Source organism: Genypterus blacodes, unplaced genomic scaffold (assembly GCF_046128005.1).
Source record: "Genypterus blacodes isolate CSIRO-AG114 ecotype Tasmania unplaced genomic scaffold, CSIRO-AGI_Gbla_v1 ptg000021l_1, whole genome shotgun sequence".
Classification (NCBI taxonomy): domain Eukaryota; kingdom Metazoa; phylum Chordata; class Actinopteri; order Ophidiiformes; family Ophidiidae; genus Genypterus; species Genypterus blacodes.
This window is the reverse complement of record NW_027466834.1, coordinates 5,586,051-5,604,637: the sequence shown is the minus strand read 5'-3', so window position 1 is coordinate 5,604,637 and position 18,587 is coordinate 5,586,051. Positions and strand designations below refer to the sequence as shown.

At 44.7% G+C, this 18,587-nt stretch overlaps 1 protein-coding gene across 2 annotated transcripts; it reads right to left on the bottom strand.

Annotated features, from left to right (window-relative positions):
• Positions 1-215: 215 nt before the first annotated feature.
• On the bottom strand, positions 216-17,403 carry kcp (kielin cysteine rich BMP regulator). 2 transcript variants are annotated; one of them, XM_076142475.1, is made up of 47 exons: positions 17,174-17,403; positions 16,709-16,989; positions 15,529-16,067; positions 15,273-15,345; positions 14,552-14,856; positions 14,300-14,468; positions 11,552-11,625; positions 11,381-11,474; positions 10,754-10,836; positions 10,570-10,663; positions 10,407-10,486; positions 10,235-10,320; positions 10,009-10,099; positions 9,774-9,873; positions 9,323-9,408; positions 8,903-8,996; positions 8,678-8,827; positions 8,498-8,604; positions 8,332-8,425; positions 8,068-8,241; positions 7,910-7,992; positions 7,730-7,823; positions 7,390-7,572; positions 7,134-7,304; positions 6,872-7,045; positions 6,516-6,598; positions 6,309-6,399; positions 6,135-6,226; positions 5,870-6,043; positions 5,579-5,758; positions 5,211-5,475; positions 5,046-5,128; positions 4,870-4,963; positions 4,621-4,794; positions 4,236-4,318; positions 4,019-4,139; positions 3,837-3,919; positions 3,601-3,700; positions 3,415-3,503; positions 3,104-3,206; positions 2,850-2,992; positions 2,573-2,745; positions 2,335-2,446; positions 2,152-2,253; positions 1,890-2,054; positions 1,087-1,387; positions 216-827 (listed from the first exon to the last, which is right to left on the bottom strand). In XM_076142475.1, the coding sequence occupies exons 2-47, from the start codon at positions 16,809-16,811 to the stop codon at positions 607-609; spliced, it is 6,333 nt and encodes a 2,110-aa protein (XP_075998590.1). In that variant the 5' UTR covers positions 16,812-16,989; positions 17,174-17,403; the 3' UTR covers positions 216-606. The 2 variants fall into 2 exon arrangements, with proteins under 2 accessions (XP_075998590.1, XP_075998591.1); XM_076142476.1 differs by having other exon boundaries at positions 14,552-14,829; positions 16,709-17,403.
• Between the last annotated feature and the right edge of the window lie 1,184 nt (positions 17,404-18,587).

Here is an 18,587-nt window from a genome sequence, read left to right as displayed (position 1 = left end):
CGGCCAAGAGAGCGATGTCATACATAAGCATGTGACATTTTACCTGTGTAGAAAACAACGGGAGAAAGTTGGTGGATCTCAGCCAAAAACATGCTTTTATGGTCATTTTGTCTCCATCTTTCAAAGAAAATGCAAATCCACAGATAGTTGGTGAAACCTTTATTTGTATTTAAGGAACAAAAACAAAGATCATCTGCTTATTTTGCACACTGTACATAGAGTAACAGATGTCATCCAGTGCTGACCATAGATATTCATGTAATTAAGAATATCTATGTAATTTGAGTGTATATGTATGTCATGTAGACTGTCAGATAAAGGCTGTTTAGCAAAGTGCCAAAGGACAAGTGGAATGTTAACATAAACAGAGTCTTAGTCTAGTATTAACATTCAGTGCTATATAATATATACAAATGTTGAAAAAAATACAGTATTTCACCATTATGGGGATTTAGGATCACAACATTTATTAGACAGTTTTAGCTTCATATAACAAAGAGTGCGAACACAGTCAAAGAGTGGGATGTTATCAGAGGTGGTAGTCCGTGAGTGTGTGTGTGTGTGTGTGCTAGCGTGCACTTGTGCAAGAAATTCCATATCTGTGTGTTATGAAGGGTTGCCATGTATGATCTTGGGGCATTTTTCTGGAGGTATGCAGTAGTTGTTGTGTAGAACCAAACCAGCAGGACACTGGCAGCCTGGAACACACGGCTTGAAGCAGTGGCTTTCTATCACCCCCAGTGGTACGTCCACGTTGAAACAGGTCACAGGACAGGGGGGGCCGCACTCGTCAAACACAAAGCCCCTCTCCACTGGACAGCCAACAGCTGTGGATGACAGGCAGAGTGAAGATTGAGAGAGTCAGGAGAAAGTGAGACATTTCTCTAAGGGGTGATCTGTACTGGTGACTTGGAGGAATTAATAGAAAATTGAAAGGTTTCTATGCAGGTGTTGGTATCTTGCATTGATTTGTTGCAGAATGGTTCAATCGATAATGGAGCCAGAAGAGATGTAACATTTAATCAGGTCATTTTGTGGTATGGGATATCATCATGAACAGTACATGCACAAGTGTGTGTTACTCACCGCACAGTGATGGGCTCCTCCACTGCAGCACGACTCCAGCCTCTCTGCACTGACCAGCGTAGGCCTCCAGCGTGTCGCACAGACACTCGTCGATGTTTGCCCCGCAGGCACAAAGGTCGTACACGCAAGCTCCGTACCATGACTCAGGAGGAACCACACGGTGGCAGGGCTTAAACACGCCAGACTTCAGGACCTTACAGCGAGCATTAGCCCCCTTCCTGGCCTGGTAGCCTGCATCCTTACAGGGGTCCACATCCTCACCAGGACGACAGGTTGAGAGGGAATGACTACTATTTCTGACCTAAAATGGTTACATGACCATAAATGGTTAACATCCTCCGTGTTTCATGCATTTATACACAAAAGTCACAATTCGATTTTGATGAAACCAGTTAGACACGATCCAGGGTAGATGCCATTAAAGTTTGGTACTGGTGAGCCTGATGGTGGCGCTGTAATTACCACTTTTTTACCACATTTTGGCCAATAACTTTTGAACCATGACTCAAACAAATCAAAATTCATCTGTTCCTGCCTAACTAGATTTTCTCCCATTTAAAACATTCCAAAACAGTTGTTAGTATCAAAATAAAATTCCAATTAAAATCAGACTAAGGTTATTTAATTTAGACTTTGCTTTTTTTCTATATCCATTAATACTACTACTACTACTACTACTACTACTACTACTACTACTAATAATAATAATGATAATAATAATTATAATAATAGTAATAGTAATAATAATCTAATCTTATAATAATTTCCCTATAGATTCATATGCATATGGGTTTTTTAATTACCCTCCAGCTGTTGCCAAAGTCAGATTCTGACAGGCTGAGCTTTCCGCTGGGCATCCGGAGGTCATCTTGGTGGAAGCTGTTGAAGTTTCCACAGAGGCCGCAGGTGTGGCCCTTATAGGAACCTGGCACACTCACTTCCAGGTGTGAACGTCCACTCCACAGCACCTGAATGTGGACCAGTGAATGTGGAGGGTTAAGATTTGAGGGTGACCTGAAGTCGAAACACATAAATAAAGAAGATGGAGGACAGAGAACACTGCACCTTTATCCCAATGTTGGTGTTGAGTAAGATAGTGTTGGTTTGGCGTTCTACATAGATGTAAGGTTCTTTGAGGAACGGCAAAGTCACAACCTCATCATTGACCTGAAGACGAGAAAACTGCGTAGTTGCAAAATACAAACTTAACTGCACAACAACAACAATTTCAGTTTTTTACACACAAACCTTCACAACCCAATCCTGGAGTAGCTGCACAGTGACGTCTCCGATAAACACTGTCACCTCTTTGGTCCAGGACACTCCTTTACGTCCACGATCATCGTTAGTGGCGTGAATACTGCACAAACAAATATGACTTTCACTGAGAAACAGATAAAGACGGTTTACATTCTAATTTTCCATTACCTGAAAAAATGACATGGTTTTGAGATTGTTATTCTTGTGTGAATTGACATAATCTCACCTGAAGTCTCCACCCTCACAGTCCTGTGCCAGTACATATGTGCAGGCTCCTTGGAAGTGCAGCATGCGACCATCGAAGGTTCTGTAGTGAGGGTCTCCAAAGGCAATGCAGGTGGCTGGACGAGGCAGGCAGTGGGGGCAACACAAGCCCGGGATAACTGCTGGCATCTCATCCTGAGCGCAAACACACATAGGGTCACACACACATACTGTCAATGTGACTATGAGAAAAAGAGGAAAGTCAAAAAAGGAAAGTGTGTATTTGTTTGGATACTAACTGTTTCACAGGTGAGTGGAGGGCAGCGTTCACTGTGACAGTGCACATCCCCAAATACACATGTACAGCTGGTGCACTCATCCACCTCCCACTGTTCATTAGACTGATACACGGTTCCCTGGTACAAGCATGACACCCCTGCATCTAGCATACACACACACACACACACATAAAGACACATGCATGAAACTTGACATGTAGAGCTTTCACGTAAACATGCCGAGGGATGCTAAGTGTGTTGGCAGAGTGTTATACCTTGGCATTCATAGCAGCATTTCCCTGGAATCTTCACTTGCTGATGTCCACCCAGACACACAACAGGTAAACACTCCTCAATACTACACTCAATATAGCCCCGCTGTGGATGCATAAAGATAGAAAGAGTCTCAAGCACTGTCAACAATCTCCATTTAGTCTGAGCTCTAGATTTATCTCATAATATATCTGTAATTTATGTAAATGTATATAATTTTGACTTGTCTGCTTAAATATGAGCATTAACTGACTTCCAAAAGCTCATCCATGTTTGTTTTCTTCCATCTCCAAAGGATTTTTTTCTGACTCACATTACAGGTGCATGTGACGCAGTCGTCGTCGCTGTCCGTCCAGCTGCTGCCGTTGGAAACACGTCTGTTCTGACCCTCAATCACACAATCTGAATGACACACAGTGTTATATAAGCTGTGGCAGGAGAACTTTCAGGAGTATGAGGGGTTATTACCAATGAGACCTGTGAATTGAAATGATCTCACCTTTACAAACAGGGCAGCATGAATCTAGGGGCATGAACTGCTCAGTAAGAGGGCAGGTAAGGGGCAGACAGCTTTGGTGTAGGCAGGTCCATGTCAGGTCCTAAATCACAGACGTTCATTGTATCATCATATGAAAGTGTTTATGGGGTTGCAAGGGTTTAAAGATGTTGATGAATACCAACAACTCAACAATTACATCTCCACTAATCCACTTATCCCCTAATCTGTTTCTGTACCTTGCACTGGCAGGTAAAGCAGGGGTCATCTGTGGCCAAGACCTCATTACCAATCAGGGTAGAGGTGCAGTTACTGAGAGGCTCTAGTCACACACACAAACACACGTTACAGAGCTGATTCAGAAGAACATGCAGTGTACTGTACAACAAAAATGCGATGTGGCAAATATGAATGTACTGACGCGCACACACGGGACAGCAGGAGTCTGGTCCAGAGAACAAGATGTTATTCTTAGGACAGTCCACCAGACTGGGACACTGTTTGCGGTAACACCTCAGATGCTGCTCTCCATCCGGCATCACCTGAGATCCACAAAGGTTGGTTACGCTAACACAGTCTGATTTGAAAGTCAAGAATCAGTACTAATGCATAAGATCTCAGGGTTAATTGCGTCGTACCTCACAAGTGCAGACCTGACATGGGTCCCCGGCTGGATGGAAACTGTCTCCTGGGCCGTACACGCTGCCCTCAAATACACAGTCTAGTCAAACACAATCATATAAAACAATCAAACACAAAAAAAGGGAGCAATGAAATAACCCTGATTAAGCTTTGGCTCCTCAACTTCCTGAGAGCCTGTGTCCTCATATGTGGACATTACATTTTTCCTTGCCTACACCTTCATACATCATTGTGCTTAACCTGTTGTCCTCATGTCTGAACATTTTTCACTGCCCCCTAGTGGTACTTTGGGCCAACAGGAAGAAATGTGTTATACTCTTTGTGCTCATATGTAGTACAATTCCAAATAGCAAGGAGAAAATAGGGTGTGTATTTACTCACCAGCACACACAGGGCAGCACTCCCCAGGCACACTGATCAAGTTAATACAGGGAGACAGACAACGCACTTCGGAGCAGGTGGTTACTCCATCCACGCACATACAGGTCATACAGGGGGTGGAGTCTGCAAACCAGCTGCTGCCTTCCTCATGCTCCTCTCCTCCATACATACAACCTGAGCAGAAAAGTTGTGTCATGAGGAAACATTTTCCCCTCTTCAACTAAGATTTATGTATTCTGCTGCATTTACCTCTGCAGTGAGGACAGCAGGATCCCACATCTGTTACTTGATGCATGCAGGCCAGCTTGGGACATTCGGGAGGGACACATCGCGCCTCACCTGCCTGGGAGACACATAAGCATTTGAACACACCGCAGATGCAAATATAGAGGGAAAAAAGACGCAGACAGTGTGCGGGCGCAAACCTGACAGGTGCAGGTGGAGCAGTGATTGGAACTCAGAGCCCATGTCTGACCATCGGCGTACTCCTGTCCCTCCAGCATACACGCTGAGGGGAAGAGAGCAAGTTCCTGAATTATTTCATTCAAATTGAAATATTTATCATTAATGTCAGCAATTGATGACTATACCTGTACACTGGGGACAGCACTGTCCCGGCTTGGTAATGGGCCGGGCACAGGGTGTTGGAGGGCAGCTGAGGGGCACACAGGTGACAGTGCCCCTGACGCAGGTGCAGCGTTGGCAGAGGTTAAAGGATGGCGAGAAGGTGCGACCGTGAGCGTGGACGACACCCTCATACTGACAGGAGTCGCACACCGGGCAGCAGGTACCTGAAGGGACGGGATGGGAGCACTGGACCGGACAAGGTTTCTTCTGACAGTTCACCACCTCGTTCTGCACGGAGGTGATTATGAAGGGATGGAAGAAAGAAAGAATAAGAAGAATAAATAGGAAAAAATATGACAAATCTTATCAAACTACTGAATATATGACTGACCAGACAGGAGCAGGAGGAGCAGGGGTCAGAGAGGGGAGTGAAAGTAGATCCGGATTGATATTCTTTCCCATGATGCAGACAGACCCCTGTGCAGACGGGACAGCACTCCCCTGGTAGGGTCACTGGACGTGAACATGTAACGCCCGGGCAAGACACAGGCGCACACACCACTGCACCATTCTGCACACACAAACACACACAAGTTGACAATGTTTTTAATGTATATGTTTGCTAGTGATACCTTGCATGTATACATTAATGAAAACAAATGCATTCAAAAGTGCAGCGTACCAAACATGAGCATAGCTGACAATGATCTGTCGGGTGTGGGAATCTTTCCCCGTTAAAACAATCTCTTCCAGTAAATCGGCATCCATCACACACACCGCATGCACAGCCGTCCAGTGCTGGGTGCGGGCATGGCACTGTGGGACATCTTAGCTGCACACACACCACCTCACCCCTCTATAGCAACAAAAAACAAACCAACAACACAAATAAAAATAGCTGTGATGGTGCACAGACAAAAATTTGAACGAGTCATTGTCTCACTCACTGAGCAGGTGCAGTCCTGACACTCCCCCTGTCCCCCCTGTCCCCCGGGGAGGACCTGTCCGTCAGCATAGGTCAAACCTCGGAACAGACAACCTAAACGCAAAGTACAGCATTAATTATCTAGTGTTCTTTGTTATTTACATTATCTAGCATTGTGCTTTAGGAGCCGGCTCACCGTCACAGACTGGGCAGCCGCACGGGGTGGTGACTGGGTGAGGACAGGGCGCTGCAGGACACGGCTTCTTCACACACTGCACTGAGCCTCTCTGTAAGGGAATGAGTGTCACACATTGTCTGAACTGACAGGAATGTGTGTGTGAATCGGTGTGTGAAATGTGTGTGTGTGTGTGTGTGTGTGTGTGTGTGTGCTCGATTACATTACCTTGCAGGTGCATTCTGAGCAGGGGTTACTCGGGTCAGGGAAGGACTGACCACTTGTTAAGACTGCACCATTATAGAAACAACCTGTCAAAGAAAGACAGATTTACAGTATGTTATCATCAAAACAAAACAATGATAGTCAAACTGAAAAACGTATTTACATCAATTACTGTCTTCATCTTCCTTATGATGTTACTGTCTGTGTTTTTGCCTAAATGTTGTTAATATTACCTCTACAGAAGATATCTAAGTCTTAAATTTCTCCTAATGTACTATAAATTATAAATTAAGATTATGTATTTAGAATGTGAGCAGTGTTTTAACGACTATACATGCTGTGTGTGTGTGTGTACTTACGTTCACATTCTCCACAGCACTGTCCAGGTGGTCTGTAAGCGTGGCTGCAGTCACCGTAACAAGGTATTTTGGAGCAGACCACATTCCCTGCATTACAGTAACACACACTGCAGGGGTCTTGGCGATCACGGAATTCAGTGCCTTCAGGATATTCTGTACCATGAAACAAGCAGCCTGTACGTAGAAGGTGAGAGAGGTTATGTATATTGTCACAGTTTGATGAGAACTGCAGGGGGATTCAAGTGTATTGACGATCGCTCACCATCGCAGGTCTTGCAGCACTTTCTCTGCACCGGGTGGTCACAGTTGGACGGTGGACATCGCTTCCTCTCACACCTGACAGAGCCTTCACGACACACACACCGACCACATGGGTCTGACACGTCATCCCATATCTCACCACTAGCTCGCTCTCGGCCTTCGTGTAGGCATCCTGCAGAGGGAGGCACATTTAGAGGAATGATATTCAAATACTGCTTATAATGCCAAAACCTGAGAGAAAACTTGAGAAATTTTACCTTCACATGTCCGGCAGCAGTCCTGTGTGATGGGGTGGGAGCATGAGGCGAAGGGGCAGGGCTTGCGTTGACAATGGACGGTCCCATTAGTGCAGACGCACGATCGGCAGGTGTCAGATGGGTCGTAGAAACGCTCTGTGTGTCTGTAGTGCTGGTGTTTGTACCCACAGTTGGATGGAGGAGCTAAAGGAACATGGATAAAAAGTTGTTTCTGACCATGAAACATCACAAGCTGCATAAGATTATCACTTCAACACCATTGGAAGCTGGTTGACTAAAATAGAAACCAAAACACCTTCTTCTCCAGTGTTTAAAAATATTCTACCATGCAGTTTTTTACCTGGGCACTGGGGGCAGCATTCCCCAGGCAGTAGATTTGGATTAGAGCAGGGCAGGGTCGGGCACCTCTTCATCAGGCACTGGACATTCCCGTTCTACAATGAACACAACACAGACTGACATAAGAACCTGCCTCGTATAATCCACAGGTGGTCATTGTTGTGTTTCTTTTCATCCATACAATGCAGTTGCAGGTCCTGCATGGGTCAGTAGGGTGGGGAAACTCCAGACCATTGGGATATTCCTTCCCAGCATAACTGCAGCCTGAAGGAAGAGGAATATTATCATTAACATGCTGTGTAATGTCCTGGTATTCCTCACGGAGTCAGAATTCCTCACCGTTGCAGTTGTTCCGACAGCACGATCCAGGCAGAGGCGCGTTGCAGTGCGGATGAGGACATTGTGCTTGGTGGCAGTCAATTCTGCCACTCAAACACTTACACTCCTCACACACACTCACAGGGTTCGGGAAAGCTTCTCCGTCGACAAACACGTGGTTTTCAAAGGAGCAGTCTGGAAAAGACACCAACACACACGTGACAGAAAGAAATACAAACACAAAGAAAATAACCTGAATTGCCAAGAAATCACAAAGTTGTGTACCTGGACATTTAGGGCAGCACTCTCCAGGGGGTGTTTGTGAGTTTGTGCAGTTGAGAGGAGGGCACGGTCTTGTCTGACACTCCACAGTGCCATCCTGAGGAGGAAGAGAGTGTGTGTCAGCGGGTTTGTTAAGGTAGCCATTACAGAGCCTGTGCAACATGCTTACCTGACAGGTGCAGATGTGGCAGGGCTGGTCAGGAGTCGTAAACCTCTGCCTGTTGCTATAGATACGATGTTTATAGGTACAGCTTTCACACACTGCACAACAGGAGCCTGGAGAAGGAATGATATCACCTGGAGTGACGCACACACACACTAACAGACAAAGACAGTCACACAATCTTACCTGCATTCTTGGTGGGATGCAGACAGTGGGTGGGGGGACACTGTGTGTGTGTACACACAGTCTCTCCGTTCACACAGGTGCAGCTGGAGCAGGGACCTGCTGGGTGCCACTTGGATCCTTCTTCAAATTCCACTCCCTCCAACACACACACTAGAATAACAGACATGAATTTTCACAGCTGTACCTTATGTATGTGTGTGTGCGTGCGTTAGTGTGTGTGAATACCTTTGCAGATTGGACAGCAGCGATGTGGATCTACAAGAGGGTTGGAGCACTGGGCAGGGGGGCACTTCTCTTCATGGCAAATCACGTTTCCCCCCTAAAACATAAAGTTAGCGTGTTAACAAGTGAGCATACAGATTTATAAAAGAAGGTAAGGGCTCATAAATACGCAGCCGCTCATTAACACACCTGTTTTCAATAGCTTTTACATGGTACAGCCCTTATAGCAACATATCAGAAATGTTACAGCAGTGTGTTAAATAACATTACAGAAGCTTATGACTGATCTTAAATGGTCATGATGCTTATTTATTATGCTGCTGTTAAGTAGCTTTTTTGTGAATTAGCTATTAACTGTTTCTTCCCAAAACACACACAAAACACACATATTGCCCTGTTTTTCCACTGAATGTGTGGACTTGCCTTACACCTGCACTGCAGGCAGGGTCCACTGCCAGGAGGGATGAACACTTTCCCATCAGCAAAAATCCTGCGGTCATATTCGCATTCTGTAGGTAGACACACACACATTACATTACGATCATTTGGCGGATGCTTTTATCCAAAGCGACTTACATTACATGAGGGTTGAGGGTTCGGTGCCTTGCTCAGGGGCACCTCGGCAGGGACTCAAACCGGCAACCCTCTGGTTCTTAAGCGGAAGCTCTACCCACTCGACTACTGCCTCACACACACACACACACACACACACACACACACACACACACACACACACACACACACACACACACACACACACACACACACACACACACACACACACACACACACACACACACACACACATACAGTGTATTTATGAAAGACGGTGGACTCCTCATCCACATCTTTACAAGTACATACATGTACTGACCATCACATGTGGGACAGCACTCTCCCTTGGGCTTAGCTGGATGACTGCAGCGCGTTGTGGGACAGGATGCATCCATACGCTCACAAGACACTTTGCCTGCCTAAACACACACAGATTTTGACATTCATATAAATCCAAAGCTCATATTTAAAAAACGCAATACAACCTACAAGATCATGTTTCACCAGTATCATGATCATCACATGGGTACAAGAGCTTTCCAGATGTTACTCACAGAGCATCGGCAGTGTGTGCAGGGGTCTGTGCGTGAGGGAAAGCTCTGTCCATCCTGATACACCTTGGACTCATATTCACACTGCTCACACCTACAGGTAAGATGCACAACCACAATGTTTGCTTTGAGAAAAAAACTGCCTTCATCATATTTGTCTAAACCACAAAATGTCCCAGAAAACACACTTTAAGGGAGTTGAAGGAAATGGATTGGCGAGGTTTGTTACCGTGGACAGCAATCTCCATTGCGATGCACAGGGTTATGGCACGACAGAGCCGGGCAGGGGAGGGGGGAACACACCACGTTTCCATTCTAGAAAAGACCACGTACATGTACTTCAATAGGAAAAAAGTCCTAACTACTTTATGAATAATAAAAACAGATGATGATGAACGTACCTCACATGCACATTCTTGACAGCGGTCTCCAGTAGGGATCACAGCCCCGTTAGAGAAGTCATGACCATTCACACCACAGCCTACAAGACACACACATGATCACACAACGTATCGCTGCAGTCCCCTGAATACACTCACAGCCACAGCAGGAAGAGAATCCCACCTTGGCAGACTGGGCAGCAGGTATTGAGCGGAGGAGAAGCAGGGTTATTACAGGAGGTTTGACACCTCTCTCTGTCACACTGAACACGGCCCTCCTGGTTAGAGGAGAGGAAAGATGTCATTAGATATAAGGCCCCACAAGAGGAATGGAGATGAAATTGGGAGATAGTTTGTAATAGACTAACCGAACAGTCGCAGACAAAGCAGGGATTCTCTCCTGACCTCCACTTCGCTCTGTGATCATACCGGACACCAGAATGGACGCAGCCTGCAAATCAAACATTTGACTTCAGATCAATATATTGATACTTTTTCGCTGTGTAGAATGAAACTGACCACATCTTAATCAATCATGACAGATTTGGGTTTTAATGGATTTTCTCATAACCTTTAGGAGATTGACAAGAAAAGAAGCATTAATTGTACATTCCAAGTCATATCAATCAATCAGACTACTTTGTTTTTGCATACGATCGCTCCAGGTTACATGAAATGAACTCCGATCATCCATAAGGTAAAAAACACTTAATTTAGCATACATATTATTTCTTTGTATGAAGGTATTCCAATGGGCTTCGGGTAAATGTGTACAAATAGAAACCTTTATAGTGATAAACCTAGAATTTACATTTATTTGAGCGAAGACGCGATTTACAAATTTGTCAGTAAACCTATAACATGGGTAGGGAGCCCTCAGAGCCATTTTGTCCCACATACTTAAATACAACACTTAAATAACTAAGCTTGTAAGTGTGACATTGTGTTACGCTCGTGAATGCATTTCAGTGTTTAATTGTTTAATGAGACCTGACCTCTGCATATCCGGCAGCATTCTCCAGGTACCGTCTCCTGCTCTGTGCAGTCCAGCGGGGGGCATGGAAGAGATGAACATTCCCTATGACCACCCTGGACAAGGACAGACAAAATCATTCAGCCTCCGTAAATATGTTTGTGTGAGTTCCAAAAGCATCCAAAATACTCACTCTGCAAGTACAGGTTTGACAGCCATCCAGAGTGTTGTGAGACGCATTATGGGCTGTACCATCCAGCTCACACTCTGGGGAGGAGACAAGGGAAAAAAACAGTATGATTGACAATACAGCTGGTTCGTCTCCCTACCCTCCTTTTCATCACCTTCCTTCTTTGCAGATTTCCTTCACCTTTGCTCTAGGTCACTGGGAAACATCTGCTCAGCTCAGATCAGTGCAGTCCTGATGTAATACACACATGAACCCTCGCACACACAAAGTTTTATGGGGCGTAACCATAACCAAAAGTGCCTGCAGCCCTCCGGCCCACACTACTGCTGAGCTGAGCCTACTGATGCTGTAGAAGATTTACTGGAAGGACAGACAGAGACATAAACAGAGGACAAGGTAGATTTGTTTTCGAAGAATTACCAACAAAACAGATGAGGAGCCCATACCACTTCCCTGATTCTACAGCTGTCTCAGTGATTGTAATGGGGGTATAAGAAAACTTGTCTGCAGCTTATTATATACGCAACACGGATCAAACTTATATTTTTGCTTAGTTTGCACGATTCCAGTAAAGATGAGTCAATTGTGAGTGTGACAGAGGGCAATGATCACAGAGTGAGGGAGGCCAGTGAGGCTGCCTCCTTTGCCAGCGAGCAACAGGCATTTCCTCTAGCCAACCAAGCATGCATAAGATCAAAGTGTATGTGGGGAGTGTGTGTCTACGAGTGTGTATAAACAGGGTGCCATTGGACCCTTGTGGCCGACATGCAGCAACAATTAAGGGAATAGACGGATGAAAAGGAAGAGATCTGACAGAGAGAGAGTCGCCGAAGGGGTGAGAAAAGTCCCGGAGAGAGGCGACAGTGGGCTGTGTGGTCACATGTGTATTACATATGTGTCTAAAATGTACACAATGTGCAAAATAGAACGCAGTTTATGTAACTGCGTGTGGGGAATAGACAGAGGGAATCCTTAATGAGGTCTGTTCAACATTGACATCAGTGCTGAAGGTTTCTCTCTGGTTTCTCTCTTCACTCTGACAGATGGTTGCAGAACTTTACTGCAGTTGTGGATCCGTTTCACTAGTTTCACTTTATGTGGAGCTATAAGCAAGTACAGCCTTTGCAATGTAAGCTGTTCATTTTAAGGGACCGCATCAATTATTTAGCCCATTCTGTGCAAGTTGTATACTGTAACATTACTTAAAACAAGGCCTGTAGAGGACTCAGATATTACCAAGACTAATCAGCTTTGGATGTTTAGTATTGTGATTCAACTCTATGAAACCATTAGGTTGAAGCTATTCCATATGTTTTCAGAGTGAGACATTTCCTTCTTTCCCTCGGGCACTGAAGCACATCAACAACAATTAAAGTTAAACTATTTTGTCTCCCAATTACAGAATAGTATTACAGCCTTGTTTTGTTCATTATGACGGATCTATGCATGTTAATTTTAATAGTGTGGACATGAAACTGAAACTGGGAAAATCTGGTATGAATTATTCAACATATATAATACACAGTCATGGTTGTTTTGGAAAATGTACTTCAATTGTGATACTTATCGTCTATATTTTAGAAAGAAGACTCAATAGGTTTCACTGTCAAATGTCATTAAAAGCCACAACAGCAGTGGCATCTTCTACAATACATGAATCCAGCTACTCTGTGAAACAATTGCTCAAATTGCAAACAGCCTTATGGTAACCATGGCAATAAGCCTGGTGACCCAGATCAAGGTAGATGATTGATGAAGAGCAAAGACGACAGCCGTTTGAAATCCAACCAACAGACTGCCTTTGAGGGAAAGCAGATCATAAGAACGAAGGAAGTGAACAGAACTCTGACATGACGTGCAGGCTCCTTTGAGGAACTATCCTCCATTTATTCATCCTTAAGACTCGGATGAAGCTGCAATTCCCTGAGTTATCACGTTTCATACTACAAAGTGGAATACCATCACCCCCCAATTGGAATGTAAATACTCCGTCAAGACTTTGGGTCTTTATTAGCTGCTCATAAACCTGACTGAAGACTAACATCCAAGAATTCCTGCGTACTTGTGCTACCCTGTACTTGCAAAAGGCCAATAAAATCTCTTGAATCTTGTAACTGTAACCTTAGTCACTGAGGCCCTGTTGTCTTTTTGTGCCTTCATGTTCGTTCTCTTGTATTCACAGTCTATTCTAACACATGCCAATCCAAGTAACATAGCAATGGTTGAACGTGGAAATGTTAAACACATCCCATCTCTGCATTGTTCCCCGCAGACATTCAGGGAAGCAAATTTGTCTGCTGCTCAAACCCTCACAGGGGCCAGGGGTGAGATTATAAACCCAGCGACTCCTTAAGGGCCACATGCCTTGAGAGTATGTCTCTAGCTGGGGTTTCTAACATGAGGAAAAGTGGGAGAGGGGGGCACAGGGTCACTTCCTCAGCCTTTAACCCCACTAACCAGCAGTGACAAGGGACAAAAGTGAAGCAATGTGCTGCTAACAGACTCACTCAGTACAGCAGGCAAACTGTGTTCTGTAGCCAAGTCATGAGCAAACAGGAGGCAATCACAACAACAATCCAACAGCAACATAAACCAGCAACATTAATATCACTACTGGGATGGTGGGATGGGATGGTTTGTAGGAGATTTTGTAAGTGTGTGACAAAGAAAGAGAGCAAGAGGAGAGACAATAAACAGAGCGGGGGCGAGACAGACAGACTGATAAGACCGAAAGAAGCTAAGCCATTTTACCTTTGATGTTAGCCTGACATGTGACCTTTCCAGATGTGCACACACAGACAGTGTTGAGGTCAGTCTGCCAGCGCTGGCCTTCCTCCACTTCACGTCCCTCCCACACACATCGCTGCCGAACACACTCACATCCCTCCAGGTGCTGCACACGTGACTGTAGCTCTGCATTCTGGTTTTAAAATGTAATTTCCTTAATCAAACAGTGTCACAGACCTCACACACCATTCTGTACCTTTTTTGTACAACACTAACCTGAGCTTTGACCATGTCCAGCATTCGAGCCAGCTCCTCCAGCTTCTCCTCCAGCTTCTTTAGCCTCTGCTCTTCCAGTGCCTGAGGACCAGACTTTGCTCCTTGAGGAGACCCCGGAGGCCCCAGGACCACACCTCTGTGCAGCTGATCACGCTGGACGTCTTGGGGATAATAGCTGGGTTGATCCTGCTGCCTGTGGCTGGACTGAAGTTTACTGTCGGACACAGCCGGTTGGATCTTTCTGCCGCTGTCAGCCCGAGAATCTGAGCCGACAGCATCTGTAGGACGAGATGGGAGCAGATCATCTACAAAGAGATTGGAATGATTCTGAATTAAAGAAAAACATATTGACTGTAAACAACATCCTGAAAATATCAACAGCTAAACTATGTGATAATGTTTTGCTGAGACTTCCTGCTTGATGGCCAAACCATATGATCTAAAAATACACAAATCAGCCAGGGTGGTCCCTCCACAGGATTTTGAGGTCAAAATGAGAATCAATTTTGGAAGTAAAATACATCCCACTGTTCAGGATTCTTGCCAGAGTTGCTGAATCAAGCCTGAGCAGTTAGATATGACTTTGACTTATGTCACGAGTCACGACAAGAGAGCTCCTCTGTTAAACAAGCACAGGGTATGTGAGTCATTAAGTATTTTACAATACAAATGTTTGCCAGAACAGATTACAGTCTTGGATGAGATTATTATCTTCCTTTACCAGTAACATTGTCACAGTGCCACGGTCGCCTCAGGTAAGATTTCACTGAGATTTCAGCTGTCTTCAAATATCCCTGAGGTCACAAAGAAACACAAACATGAAGACTCAGAAAGCCACAGAATACACACTGAATAGAAGCAGAAAATGTGGAATGCAATATATGTATATGTGTATGTATTTTAGTTATGCAGATTGTTGTGTTGATCTATTTGTTTAGAACTGCTGTTGGAAATGCTGGATGAGCTCACACACTCACAATGAATTTGCTGTCACTCTTTCCTGGTGTGCTGGCAAGAGTGACAAGAACATCTTGAGGTAGCACCAGGTTGATCCTCTCTTCTCCTCGTCTCTGTAGAACCACAGCCTCCTGACAGTCCACAAAAAATGCTAATCGATCAGACTCCAAACTAACGGCCAGCTGTACCCAGTCTGCCCCGGAAAAGGGGTTTCTCTGTGGAAAACGCACGCTGGCAAGAGGCTGAGCTCCGGTCGCAGTCTTGTAGTCCAAATACAGAGCATTACTGTCAGTGGAGGAGATGATCTGAAGAATGGGCGAGGATGCAGAGGAGAGAGAAAGGAGGGTGGCCCTTGATAATACTTCCTGTCGTACCACCAAATGAACTCCCATGGTACCCTGAAGGGTGGAGTGCAGGAAGTGAGAATATTCCTGAGGGAGGGTCAGGTATGGAGCTCTGGGTCTAAGTCGATACACAACAGTGTCGGGACTCTTGCCCTGGAGTTTGGACACACCCTTTATTGGCTGGGACATGTTTAGAGCAACCAGAAGGTCAATCACTGGGAAAGAATATTAGACAAAGTCAGACTTCACACCATCATGTTCACATTTATATTTATCCATAACCCACAACCACAAATATGTTGAATCCGTGTAAAATACAACAAATCTGTGTGTTAAGTGTTAAGTAAGAACAATTACTCATCTGCATATTTTATATTCAAAAGTGCTTTGTTTATCAGGCTTGATTCAGGTTTGTCACAGATCTGAAACTTCCTTCTCTGATTTAGAATATTTCCATTATTTCATCAGTTCATTATTTCATTATTTAATTTCAAAACATTTCTCACACTGTTGCATAAAAAAGCATCTTATCTCCAATTTTGTTTATTGGAAATCCTGATAATTTGGTGTTTATGTTTGTTTCCAGTAACTAAATAATTTACATTAAATAGGACTTTAAATACTAGACGTTTCTATGTAATTGTGAAAAGTTGAACATTGCATTACTGTGAGTAAAGGATTTTAACGCTTCTTCCACTGGTTGATTACATTTATCACAGGCTGCAAGGTTTAAGCCAATCATTGCATTGTATCGAATCGTTGACAACCACAGCCACATGTTCCATAACTTAAAGCTATAACGACATAAACACACGTATGTAACCTTCTGATTCCCCGGGTATCGGTGTAAACTCACCCTTCTCGTGGTTCCGACTGGAGTGTCCATGCACAGAGAGCGCAACGACCCAAAGCAACTGGACCAGCAGGAGAACCAGCGTCCTCAGTTTGCCACTTTCCATTATCCAAAAAAAACGACCGGGATTGATCCAGAAACTGCTTACACAAAAAGTAGGCGAGCGTGTGTATCCCAAGCCATCATCTGTAGCATCGGACCTGTAGCTTCTCCTCAGCTCAGTAACTTCCCGGTTCTCCCGTGCAGCAGACTTTCCCAAGAGCGCGCAGGGAAACACGAAACATCTGGATGCAGGCAAGAAGTCAAGTAGAAGAAGAAGAGATCACATCCCCCCTCGAGGTTATACACACTTTCTCTTTAGGGATCACAAAGTCACAGATGGGCGTGCAAGCTTGGCGATTCTAAATAACAATAATCAGTGTATAAAATGCCTGTGTTTTTTGGGTGAGACAGGAGAAAATTACGCACGCAAACAGATCTCCAGGTGTGCAGTGCGTGTGAGGTCGCCGGTGCTTTTGCCCCGGTTCGCTCTGTTTCTAGTCACAGAAGAACAGAGGAGTTTTGTCTTTCTTTCTGCCCCTGTTTTCCCTCTTTTTGGGAGGAAAAAAGATCCCCACCCCACGGCGCTCAGTGGTGCTGATTCCTAAGGACCCTCTTTTTTTTGGGTAATCAGCTAAAACCTGGTCTGGAGACTGGAGAGGAGCCATGCTGGAAGCAGCCAACAAAAATGTGTGTGTGTGTATGTGTGTGTGTGTGTGTGTGTGTGTGTGTGTGTGTGTGTGTGTGTGTGTGTGTGTGTGTGTGTGTGTGTGTGAAGGGCGGGGGTAAACAAAAGTAGTCATGTTTCACTGCTTTGGCCCCAGTGTGCATCCCACTGCACTCAGCCCAAACCCTCCAGCTTCCCCCCTCATGCTGTTGTTGTCTTGTTCATCTCTCCTCCCTCTGCACACATAAACATACGATAGCTCTGAGACATGTCCACACAGAGACACAGGGCTTTCTTTCCTCCCTCTATTCTATCATTGTGGTGTGATGATAGGACACCCGGGTGTTTTCTAATGGGTGTAGCAGACAGGAGAGTCCCTTATCACACAAACGCCAGATCGCTTTCCATAGAGTTGGTGATTATATCTACGGAAGGAGAGCCAGACTGTTTTCAACTCATGAAGGGAGCATGAGATGCTATGATATCGCACACACACACACTACAAGAACACCTGATTTGAGCTCACATCTCCACTCAAAGCAGACCTGCATGACTCCCCCATGCCAGTCTGTGCAAATCAATGTTTACCTTAACGACTCGCTGATAGCTTTACATGTTTTTCTTTACACACCAACACCCTCAGGAGACCATGACAATCCTAAAAAATTAGGGTGGCTGACTGATGTTGCAGAGATACAGCAGCACACAGACACAAATGTGAGTTTGAGAATTTATACAAGTTTTTAATTTCTAGCAATTTCTAACTCTAAGAACACAACACCATTTGAATGATGTGGCTCTCTAAGATGGATAACTTCTCACCCGTCACTCATCACTCATAACAAAGCCTCTGCTGACCTCCAGTGGTCATGTTGGACCATAGCTGCTTTCATTGTCTGTTGGCTCACTGTCTCACTAGTCTAGGTCAGGGGTCTCAAAGTTCTCTATGTTTCTGCAATAAATAGGTTAAATCAGAGTGTAGCAAGATAGATGTGGTTCACTGAAGGCCAGGTTGGAGACGCCTGATCCAGTGAAATAGATTAATTCATTGTCAATCTGATTCATTGTCAGTGTAAAATCAGTCAGACTTAAGAATCCAAACAGATTTGTCTGCACTAACCCAAACATTTCTCATGGAGCCAGACACTCTTTCCTCCCTGGAGCCCTGAAGATATT

Bases quoted from the DNA above. Each gene is read 5' to 3' on its own strand.
- kcp (XM_076142475.1), bottom strand. From the start codon at position 16,811: ATGGAAAGTGGCAAACTGAGGACGCTGGTTCTCCTGCTGGTCCAGTTG. The intron at 9,874-10,008 runs GTGAGTAACATC...GTGTGTGTTTAG, and splicing joins GCACACACTGCCGATGCTCT to GCAGGCAAAGTGTCTTGTGA. The intron at 6,599-6,871 runs GTAAGTACACAC...TTTCTTTGACAG, and splicing joins GTGCTGTGGAGAATGTGAAC to GTTGTTTCTATAATGGTGCA.